We start from the raw sequence: 11,620 nt of genomic DNA, 5'->3' as shown, positions 1-11,620 counted from the left end.
CCTTTCTAGCGTAACATTAATCTGGCGCCCCCTACGGCCAAGGCGTACGCCTCCAATATCCAAACTATCCAAAAATATAAGCGACAGCATTCGAGTTAGTTGAGGGTTTTTGGATCATTTTAACGTAAAATTTCTATATCCTCCTTTTTCTATAATTCTGTAAAATAGGCAAATATGATAGTATGGAAGTAATTAATTCCTTTGTTTTGACCAAACTTTACAAGTCTTTATACGTTATAATACTGTTGGGTCCTAAAATATTTGGAATTGTAAATATCATCTTTTTTAAAATTATGTCTATATGTCTGCATGTTGACATAAAAAAAAAAAAAAAAAAGACCTATAGAGTCAATTTTCATTTGATAAGGTTCATTTAACAAATTCATTAACATAATGATTTTAAATAAATAAACAACAAAACACCAACATTTTAAATAAATGATGGGACTTATGGCTCTTTAAAGGGAACCTAATCTTCAGGATCCGTTCACTTAAAATAGCCATTCAATAGAGCCGTTAAAATGATCTGCTTGTGAAAAAGTGCATATTTCAAAGAACAAGCAATTATACCCTAAATGTAGTGTTAAATTTCTTAATTTTTGGGAAACCTATTATGTGTGGGTGAAATTTACAACTAAAGATTAATAATTTTATTTTAAAGTACAAAACAGAACCACACCATATGTTCATAAAAAAACTTTTTTTAATGTATATATTATCCATAAAATTAAGTATAAAATATCAAAGCATAATTATCAAATACCCATGCAGTTCTTTACAACATGTGTTGTGTGCATTAATAGCATTTTAATGTTATAAGTAGGATAGAAACAAAATGAAGAAAACAAAATAAAACAAAATAGAAGAAAAAAAAAAGTCTAAATAAGTTGCTTTGGCAGAAATAAAAATCACCAACTGCACTGTTAAATATAACTATTAGGGCAACACACTAATGGTAAACAACACTTAATTATAAACATTCACCAAATAAAGTGTGCAGACTTTTTGTTGTGCCACTCATTGTTTCGTCCTCCAGCAAGAAGCACACTGTGACCATTCTCCTCATCTCTCCCAACACACACCCTGCTGCCATGACACGACATGAACAAACAGGGAGTAATGAGCATATGCACTGTATGTTTGTACATACCCCACTTTCGGTTTTCGTATTTAATCGCCTAAGTAATAAAACATAATTAGAAATTAAATTCAATTGAAAAAGTAGCATTATAAGCAAGCAAAGTAGTAAAAAACAAACGGCTCACACTAACTAAGACTCGAATCCTATCGTTCAAGGTAAGGAGCCGTTCAAAAGAATCGATTCATTTGAGAAGGTTACATCACTCATTTTAAAACATTCAAGGGAATTACACAAATTAACCCCCATAACTGAACTACATATTCTTTTTAGATTAGGTCAAAGTTTTGCTTTTGAAGACAATCAGTCAGTCATTTTCTACCACTTATTCCATAGTGGGTCACAATTAGAGTTGGATTTTACAAGGCTGATGAATTTGTATTTAAAACAGATTCTCAGGTTTTATCTGCAAGTAGGCACGGTGACTGTACTGAATCCATTGGCTTGTGGCTCAGCTGTTTAAAGATACAAATAAAAAACAAATACCCACAACTATAATTGGTCCCTAGATCAAAAGAGAGAAGCAGCCAGGGAAGCTAACTGCCTTGGTTGAAACTGACATTTCAGCTTAGAAACATTGCAAAGGTTAACACATTTATACTTAAAGTGAGGCAAAAACAACTTAGATACTTTTTATTGACCTCTCAAAACACAAGATGAATTCAGCTCAATATAAATTCTGCATCAAGGCTGCTGACCAAAGCCCTGAGGTCAGAGCATATTGATCCAGTTTAAGTTGCACATTAGCTCATTTTTACTTCTAAACAGATTTTAAAGATTTCCTTCTTGCATGAAAAAACCTAAAAGGATTAAATCACATTTGTAACTTCCTCTGTAATTAGAAACTATTTAGAATGATACTGTCTTTCACTGTGTGTTTGTTAATTCGGTATATAGTAACACCTGCAGGAAGATGAAAAATATACTCAAGGTCCACCTTATTATACACCACAATAATATTAGGTTGGACCCCCTTTTGCCTTCAGAACTGTCACAATTCTTCATGGCATAGATTCAACAAGGTGTTGAAAGCACTCTTTAGAGATTATGTTCCATATTGACTTGATAGTATCTTGCAGTTGGTGCAGATTTGACAGCTAACTCCTGTTTCAATTAGAAGCCTATTTCAGACAAAGTGATTAGGCCATAGCAGAACACCCAATTGTTTCATTTTGTAAATCTTTGAGTTCCTTTGTTGAGATGTTTTGGTTTTATTTTCACTTGGAGACTGTCTTATTAACTTTACCATCTGCCTGAACAGACAACATGTTGTGATGCTCCACAGATCTTTTCTTGCTACTTTAAACTATCATTTCATGAGTAAACTTTAGTAAAAATCTGTGTCATTAGAAGTCATGTGTGGTCATGTCATCGAAGAGCCTCTGTTTGTTTTGCAGGCAGTCTTTTTGTCTTTGGAATGCAGTTTGGTAAGCGTCTCCTTCTGTTAATCTTGCATGCTTGACTTAGTTTCAGTTGACAGAAAAATTACAGCCAAAAACAGTTTTTTGGCTTTGTAGCCTGTAGATGTATGTATCTGCTTCACTAAAGGCATTCTGGTTGTGAGCATCAGGTATTTTCAGTGTTTTTGTAATGTTGGTAACATTTTGTAATGTTCTGTAATGTTTTAAGAGTCTGCACACGAAGTTTCAAGCACAGTTTTACTACTTAATTCCATTGGTGTTTCTGTACTGAGTAAAAGTGACAAAGGAGAGGTGTGTGAGCATCAAATCAAATGTTTCTCAGGGAACAGAGACATGGCTCCAGGGAAAACATTGCAATGTATGGATCAATGCATCCAAAAGGCAGAAAGAAAGTGAGATCACAGTGAGAATGTCATCACATCAAGCTTGATTCACAGAAAAGATATTTCATTTTAGAGACTTTTCTTACAAATAAGTCTCCAATCAGCAAAAGTCATGTCAAAACAATTAGACGTCTAACCTATCTTCCAGGAGGCCTTATATTTAAGGGGAGCATTTAACCAGTCCTCAATGGACCTGTTTCCCTGACATCCCACATTATGAAGGTCCTAGAGAAATTCCTGTTGGCCCACCTGAGTAAGCAAATAATAAACTATCAGGACCCCCTTCAGTTTGCTTATCACTGTGGAGTTGGAGCTGAAGATGTCATCATACACCTGCTTCAACAAACCCACTATCATCTGGACAAAGCCAGCAGCACTGTGAGGATCATGTTCTTTGATTTCTCCAGTGCATTTAACACAATACGAACTGATTTGCTTTGTCAGAAACTCCAGAAGACTCAGGTGGAGGCCTCAACAATCTCCTGGATCAAAGACTACCTGACAAACAGACCACAGTTTGTGATACTGAAGGGTTGTGAGTCTAACCAGGTAGTCAGCAGCACAGGAGCACCACAAGGAACTGTACTCTCACCATTCCTTTTCACTCTGTACACCTCAGACTTCCAGTACAAGAAAGACTCCTGTCATCTGCAGAAATACTCGGATGATTTTGCAGTCGTGGGGTGGATCAGAGATGGACAAGAAGATGAGTACAGGGAGCTGATGGACCGCTTTGTGACATGGTGTGGAAACAATCATCTCATCTTGAACGTGAATAAAACAAAGAAGATGATTGTAGATTTTAAGAGAATCAAAAATAGGTCAGACACTATTTCCATCATGGTAGAAGAAGTGGAGGAGCATAAATACCTCGTTGATCTTTTCTGCCATCATCTGCTGGGGTAGCAGCATCAGAGCCAGAGACTTAAAAAAGCTCAACAAGCTGATAAAGAAGGCTGGCACCTCTGGAGGTCATTGTGCAAATAAGGATTCTTCATAAAAGGAAGGCCATCAGCATCTACAACGGCTCTTTGAAGAAACCTGAATAATATGAGTTACAACAACAATTAATTTAATAAACAATTTTTGTGAACTGACACTATATAAATACACTGAACTGAAAAACATAATTTTTTTTTATTTTGCTTGTAAACAAAGAAATAAAATACCCAACTCTATGGGGTTGGGAAGGAGGGAGGCTGTATGCTGAATTTTAGCATATGGCCTCATACAATCTGTAAACAATAGTGTAAATGATAGTGTAAATTTAAATCTTTTAATTCATTATGAATTTCCAGTTAATAGTGACACGTTTCCATGAAAAATATATCACGAATAAATTTATATATATTTTGTTAAAGCTGTTTTAAAAATAGATTTTGGAACTCCATGACTTCTTTGTCAATTTTTAGATAACAAAATAATATTTAAAGTTGATAGAACAAAATTAGCAACCTTATATTATATTATATATTATATTATATTATATTATATTATATTATATTATATTATATTATATTATATTATATTAATAAACAAATGTTTAGAAAGTAGGTGGGCTCTAGGACCCCGGTTCCCACGGCTCTTTAACGCCACCCGGCACGTCACGACACTGAGTCTCGGTCAGCTGCAGGGCAGCAGAGCAGACCTCGAAGTGTTGTTTATCAAAAATAAGGTGAGTGATAAAGCGTAGGTGCGGTTCATGCGTTCAACTCTTCAATCATCACAGCAATGCCACATTTTGTGTGTGTTCCGCTAAAGGTTTCTTTAACATAGTTGTGAGTTGGTTACACAGTAAAGCTAACGGTTAGCCTGACCAGCAGCTTGTCAACAAGCCGCCAGGTTAGCCGTTTAGCTTCCCGACCGTTACTCTCCGCATCTTTGTCCCGAGGCTGAGCGGGGTGTTAAAGTCAGCTGCTCGTTTCGGTTCCTTGTTAACTTCTGCTTTTCTGAACAGTTGTACTGATACCGTCGACTAAAGAGAGTCCAGCCGGAGTTTTTGGTGCCTTGAGTCAAAATGGACAAGCTTCAACATGTCAAATATGTTTGTTTGAGGCTTGCGCAATTAATCTGTCATCAGTCAGGGTTTCGCTTCTGTTGATACAGCGGCTCACCTTGGCCTGTCTAAAGCGATGTTTTTATGTCCAACTCAGTGCCCGAAGCCTGCTCATTTTCCACAGTAAAATGGTTAAATGCTGACTTTAAAGCTGCTGTTCCTTTGTAAGCAGACACTGTATGAAACCAGGCTGCAGACATCTCGGTCCCTCACCCCTGTCAATCTGAAACTAGTTAACCATTGCACATCTGTCATGTTGGGTTGTTTCCCCAGAAAGTTTCACGTCAGGTTAAATGCAGATGTGTTTAGTGTTCTTTTTTTTCTTCTACTCTGAACGTGAAACAGTCAGAAGTGTCAAACCCACAGTGGCAGCTCTAAAGATTTCTCAGATTATTATTATTATTTTTTTTTTAATATAGGGTAAAATAGTGTCAAAAGTGTCACAAATGTGCGCAACACGAGTTACAAATGTGTGCAGGAACCTAAGCATGGCTGTCTTTCTAAATATTTATATTTCTTGAAGAATTTAGTATTTTAAATGAGCAGTTTTCCTCAGTTTAATTATGTCGCTTTTACTTATTTTAGTTAATTGATTTATTATTGTAGCCATGATTCACACATGAAGACCAGACAAACTGTTTTGTTCTCAGTAAGTGGTTTGTTCGTTCGTTCGTCGTCTTCCGCTTATCCAGGACCGGGTCGCGGGGGCAGCATACTCAGCAGAGACGCCCAGACGTCCCTCTCTCCAGACACCTCCTCCAGCTCCTCCAGGGGGAGCCCAAGGCGTTCCCAGGCCAGCCGAGAGACATAGTCCCTCCAGCGTGTCCTGGGCCGTCCCCTGGGCCTCCTCCCGGTGGGACGTGCCTGGAACACCTCCCGAGGAAGGCGTCCAGGAGGCATCCGGTATAGATGCCCGAGCCACCTCGACTGGCTCCTCTCGATGTGGAGGAGCAGCGGCTCTACTCTGAGCCCCTCCCGGATGGCCGAGCTCCTCACCCTATCTCTAAGGGAGTGCCCGGCCAACCTACGGAGGAAGCTCATTTCAGCCGCTTGTATCCGTGATCTCGTTCTTTCGGTCATGACCCAAAGTTCATGGTCATAGGTGAGGGTAGGAACGTAGACCGACCAGTAAATTGAGAGCTTTGCTTTTCGGCTCAGCTCTCTCTTCACCACAATGGACCGGCACAGCGCCCCCATTACTGTGGCAGCTGCACCGATCCGTCTGTCGATCTCCCGCTCCATTCTTCCCTCACTCGTGAACAAGACCCCGAGATACTTAAACTCCTCCACTTGAGGCAGGAAAAATTAAAAGCAGTTCTAATTTAGTTTATTTATTTAACAGTATATTTTGGCATTTATTAAATGTCACAAAATAAAGGGCAAACAAAGACCTAATACATATTTTATGTATAAAGTAGCGCCTCCAGGATGACGAAAATAAATAAAATGAAGCCCTTATTACCCCGTGCCCTTACACTATGTATTTAAACATTAAAATGGACTAGATATTTGGCTATTTGAAGAGTGTAAACTGGTGATTAAAGATAAGATCCAATTCAGTCATGAGTGCAACTCCAAAGGAAATATAATCTGTTTCTTTGAAGCTCTTTGTTTAAAATGTCATTGCCGAGACCGTAACATTTTCACGGCGGATGCAAATGAGATTAACTATATGTATTATGAAGTTATTACGTGTCATAATAGAGGTGGTGAGTTATTCCTGAGAAAGCTCTTACCCATTTAGTTTAATCGGAGAGAGGAAATATTACCTGAATCTGATAATTATCCAGATAACATGACTTCCATCAACACAGAATCACAGCAGGCGTTTGAGGATCTGTTGCCTGCTGATTTGTGCACGAATGTAATCTGATCCATGCACTTTGAGTTGTGCAAGCATGTTTAATGATTTGTAAGCACAGGATGCTTTTTCACTGTGAGGAACATCATTATATGTGAGACTGAAGCTGGAAATGTCTTGTTTAAATATAAATATTTGGTCCCTATGTAGTGCGAAAGCTTTGTAAAATAGTTTTACACACTCAGATCACCAGAAGGGATTAGAATACACATTTCCTATTATCTTCAATTACACACGTTCCTTCATTTGTGAGTTTTGAGCCTTTTGTAGCTTCACATTTTATTGCCTAAGACTGATTTGAATATGTTGATTGATTACTTCTTGCTCTTCTTTCTCTCTTGGTTAAGTTGACACTGATCCTCCACCCATCGTGGAGGCCTGAAACCCACCAGAGAGGCCTAACTGGGTGGGAGGAAACACGATGAGTAGGAATAACGTGCTTCTGAAGGTGATCCTGCTGGGAGATGGTGGAGTTGGCAAGTCCTCTTTGATGAACCGCTACGTCACGGACCGCTTTGACTCACAGTCATTTCACACCATTGGCGTCGAGTTCCTTAACCGAGACTTGGAGGTGGACGGGCGCCTGGTCACCCTTCAGATCTGGGACACAGCAGGTCAGGAGCGCTTTAAGTCCCTACGCACCCCATTCTACCGGGGCGCAGACTGCTGCCTGCTCACTTTCGCTGTCAACGACTTGCAGAGCTTCCTAAACCTCAGCTGCTGGAAGAAAGAGTTTATGTTCTACTCTGATGTTAAAGACCCAGAGCGCTTCCCTTTTGTGGTGCTGGGCAATAAGGTCGACATGGAGCAGAGGGAGGTTGGGGAGGACGAAGCGCGGGCGTGGTGTGAGGAGAACGGCTGCTGCCCTTACTTTGAGACCAGTGCTAAAGACGACACTAATGTCACAGCTGCGTTCGAGGCAGCTGTCAGGGTGGTCCTGGCTGCTGAGGACCAGATCGGTCATGCGCTACTGGGCAGCACTATTGATCTTCATGGCAACCGTCAAACCTCTCGTGGGTCATGTTGCTGATAGTGCAGGGGTACTAAACTGTCATGCTGAAACTTGCCTGTTAGTTCAGACAACGGGTTTACTGTAGGTTTAAGGTACAGTATCCAGTAAGGATACAAAGCAGGAGATGCAGCTTCTGTGAGGAGGCTGGTGTCAGGGATTTCAGCTGCTGTCTTATGAGCCGAATTGTAGCTCTTCTGAAGGTACAGGCATTCTGTGACAGGTGCGCTCTTCTTTTCTGCTTTGTCTGCTTACATTACCGGTACATCTTTTGCTGCTTATACGTGAGGTTTAGTAACCAATACTGGAACAAAGCATTTTCTTTTAGTATATCATATAATGGTCAAAGTGTCAGTTCTATCACAAACACACAGAAATATAGAGCTGCTCTTTTTTCTGACCTTGAAGTGATTAGGCAAGGGTTTGTTATTAGGATCAAGTTCAACTTAAAGGGATTCAAAAACCACAAAGACTTTCTGTCACAACATTCATGTGGTTTCATTCAATTCAATTCAGTTTTATTTATATAGCGCCAATTCACAACACATGTTGTCTCAAGGCACTTCACAACAGTCAGGTACATACATTCCAATTAATCCTAACTATTGAACAGTGCAATCAGTCAGTTAGTTATTTATTCAAATTGGATAAAAAGTTTTTCTATCTAAGTCCAGTCAGCAACTTGCAGTATTCCCTCCTCCTCGACAGCATGTAGAGACAGTGGACAGTCACTGGCGTTGACTTTGCAGCAATCCCTCATACTGAGCATGCATGTAGCGACAGTGGAAAGGAAAAACTCCCTTTTAACAGGAAGAAACCTCCAGCAGAACCAGGCTCAGTGTGAGCGACCATCTGCCACGACCGACTGGGGGTTTGAGAGAACAGAGCAGAGACACAAAGAGAACAAAGAAGCACTGATTCCTTAAGAGATTTGTTGCTTAGCACTTTTGGCCAGCCGACTAAAAGTAGGCAAAAATATTTTGTCTTATTCTTACAGAAAATACCAACACAGTGGTTTTGAAAATATTCCCAGCTGACCATCATTTTTATTAAAGTGGTGCCATTTTAAAATGATAGTTGGAAAGCGAAGAACCTGTTAGCAAGCTAGGACAGTTACATCATGTTACTCTTTTTTGTGTCCATGAGCAGCCATCTTACCATGAAAATCTCAAACTATATGGAGTTGCTTGATTGTCTGACCTTGTACTGATTAGGGCCTGTGTGAAGGTTTTACAAAGTTATGGCTTAAAAGTTCACCGTTCCTACGGTCTAAAGTTCTTTTATTAGGATGATATAGAAAGTGACCGAATAGCCATACTTTTTGCTGGCTGTATTTAGCTTTGGGAAATACAGCTCTGCCCCTCCTTCACATGTTGCTGTGCACTGCTGGTCAGCTTGCTAAAAGAATGTTATGTTTCTTATACACTTGCGGAAAAGACCAATCCGGATGTTTGGAAATATTTCAGGTCGCATGAAACACGGACAGTCAAAGTGTGGAAGGAGCGCCCCCCTTCGCCTTTAATTGGGTGACGCTGTTTTTTTTGAAACTGCTGTTGGGAAGCTAGAAGCTGGCTGGTGGGCTGTTGTGAATAAAAGAAATTTGATCATGTAACACGTTTGTTTTAAATCTTTGTGTAAATACAGAGAAACTGTGATTTCTACTCGAAGTTATCATACAGTCAGAATCTTATACCAGCCCATGTCTAATGATGATATTCTGGGGTTTAAAAAGTACTATGATATTGTATTGTTTAGTTATAAGCTAAAGTATTTTCTGCACACAGACCATTAGAGTACTGCGGTTCAAACAAATACGGAGCCTTAGTGGATAATTTGTGGTATGATAAATTTCAACTATTAAAGGGAAAGGACATGTTTGCACGCACTAGAAAGGGAATGTTGATCGTAAGGTTTATGGCTGGGCCGGTAAGCATTGGTTACATGCTAATCTTTCGTTTGCCTCTGCTCTATGTTGAGGCCAGGTGAAAAATTATTACTGTATACCCCTGTAGTACTTATTTCACCCCCCTGCTTTTTTTTTATTTCTATCCAAAAAGGACATCATACTTCAGTGTTTGATCATGCAAAGTTAAATACCTCTACCTTGATAAGTTGAGAGCTCTAATTATCAACGGCCTCCTTATAATCCTGTTGGCCTTGACATTCTTCTAGCTTTCCCTCGCCTGAGGGTCTCCTGTGCATCACTGACAGTGTGGGTATTGAAGTTCTCGGATGACTGTGAAGTAGCAAGAGCACCGTCATTACTTCCAGTACGAAGATACATCACCTTTTCATTTTTACAGTATTTAGCAAAAACTTATAAAGTATTTAGAAACATTGTTTACCTCCCTCATTGTATTTACATACCTGACGCTAACCGCAGGTACACTTCCCTTTGTGTTCTTAGTGCTGGTGGCCAGGAGGCTTTTTTCATTTTTACGTATGGTATGACGATGTTACAGGCAAAACTAACCTAAACTGAACTGTCATTTATAGTATTTTCCTTTAAAATGTTTCAAATAAAATGTTTTTTTGTTTTTACTATATAGTCCTATGTGCTCTTACCTCCCTTTTTTGTTACAATTTATTTGTGTCACAGCCTGAGATGATTTTTTTTTTACCTCTGAAGATTACAATTTTAAACATGTTTTTTTGGGCTATTAGTGATTACAAGAACTTCACTGTGAAAGTGAACTGAATTGAGGTACTGTTATATTACCCAAGCTGTAGGTAGATAGTGAGTGGTTTGTTGGGTCATTTCACCTTTGTCAATTTGTACGGCTGTAGTTTTTCTTTTTTTAATACGTGGATGTTGATATGAAAAAGACACATCTGCCACAGGACCTTTTATACCAACCATGCCTCCATTAATACCCAACTTGGAATCATTCCAGACTTGCAATCTTCTGATAAGTCTACTGTAAGGAAATGTGGTTTTGCGACTCTAAAATCAGAAGTATAAAGTCAAAAAAGGATCAGAACTGCAACCAATTAAAATACTTTATATTTAAATTATACATTTGAACTTGTTTGCAATTATCTTCATAATTCCTAACAATGCGCAAGTAATTACCAAGAGAAATAAAATGAGACACTGGTTAAGTGCAACAAGGCAACACTTGGCTACAAATTGACGAAGGGGAAAATTGACCCAATTATGTTTTAAAAAATCTTTACTGTGAGCTGAAATGGTCACAGTAAAGACTACATTAACTGTTAAAATGAGGGCTAACAGTGGTCAGTGTTGATGTTTTTGTGTGATTTAACTTGATATTGTGTTACACTGCTGCTTCAGTTTCATCCAGATTGTATAATGAAGCCTGGCATGTTTTCTTTTAACCTGAAATCAAACTTATCTGTGAATCCTGCTCCTATAAGCCTTTGCTGTGCTACTGGCTACTTCTAATTGCAGTTTTTTTTCCCCCAGTGTTTCTGTAATATTTATGAATGTAAACATTTCCATACTGTTTTTTTTTTTTTTGGTAAAGCTGCAATTTCTAACCTATATTTACAAATTTAAAATGTTTATTTAAAAAAGTTTATTTTACTTCCAGTACTGAAGCTGTGCAGAAACATCTGTACATGTTGATTATGTGGTGATCTAATGGACAGCTTCCCTTCTTCTTCTTTGCACTACCAATGGGAACACTGGAGAATGCTCTCCAGTGTTTGGCTACAAATAAAACATACATCATATCAAGTGGCGATTCTGATGTCTGCATTTTTATACCGTGAACATTTAATTTCCTTCC

General features: G+C 38.9%; 1 protein-coding gene across 1 annotated transcript; it reads left to right on the top strand.

Annotated features, from left to right (window-relative positions):
• The first annotated feature begins 4,510 nt into the window (after positions 1-4,510).
• Positions 4,511-11,568, top strand: rab9b (RAB9B, member RAS oncogene family). The gene is made up of 2 exons (XM_047353222.1): positions 4,511-4,617; positions 7,207-11,568. Exon 2 carries the CDS (start codon positions 7,281-7,283, stop codon positions 7,887-7,889), a length of 609 nt encoding a protein of 202 aa, XP_047209178.1. The 5' UTR covers positions 4,511-4,617; positions 7,207-7,280; the 3' UTR covers positions 7,890-11,568.
• The last annotated feature ends 52 nt before the right edge of the window (positions 11,569-11,620 follow it).

The sequence above is a fragment of the Girardinichthys multiradiatus genome, chromosome 23, assembly GCF_021462225.1.
Source record: "Girardinichthys multiradiatus isolate DD_20200921_A chromosome 23, DD_fGirMul_XY1, whole genome shotgun sequence".
NCBI classification, from domain to species: Eukaryota; Metazoa; Chordata; class Actinopteri; order Cyprinodontiformes; family Goodeidae; genus Girardinichthys; species Girardinichthys multiradiatus.
Note: the sequence above shows the minus strand (reverse complement) of the source record. Positions and strands in the feature narration are given on the sequence as shown.

Coding starts and splice junctions, on each gene's coding strand:
- rab9b (XM_047353222.1), top strand. CDS start 7,281: ATGAGTAGGAATAACGTGCTTCTGAAGGTGATCCTGCTGGGAGATGGT.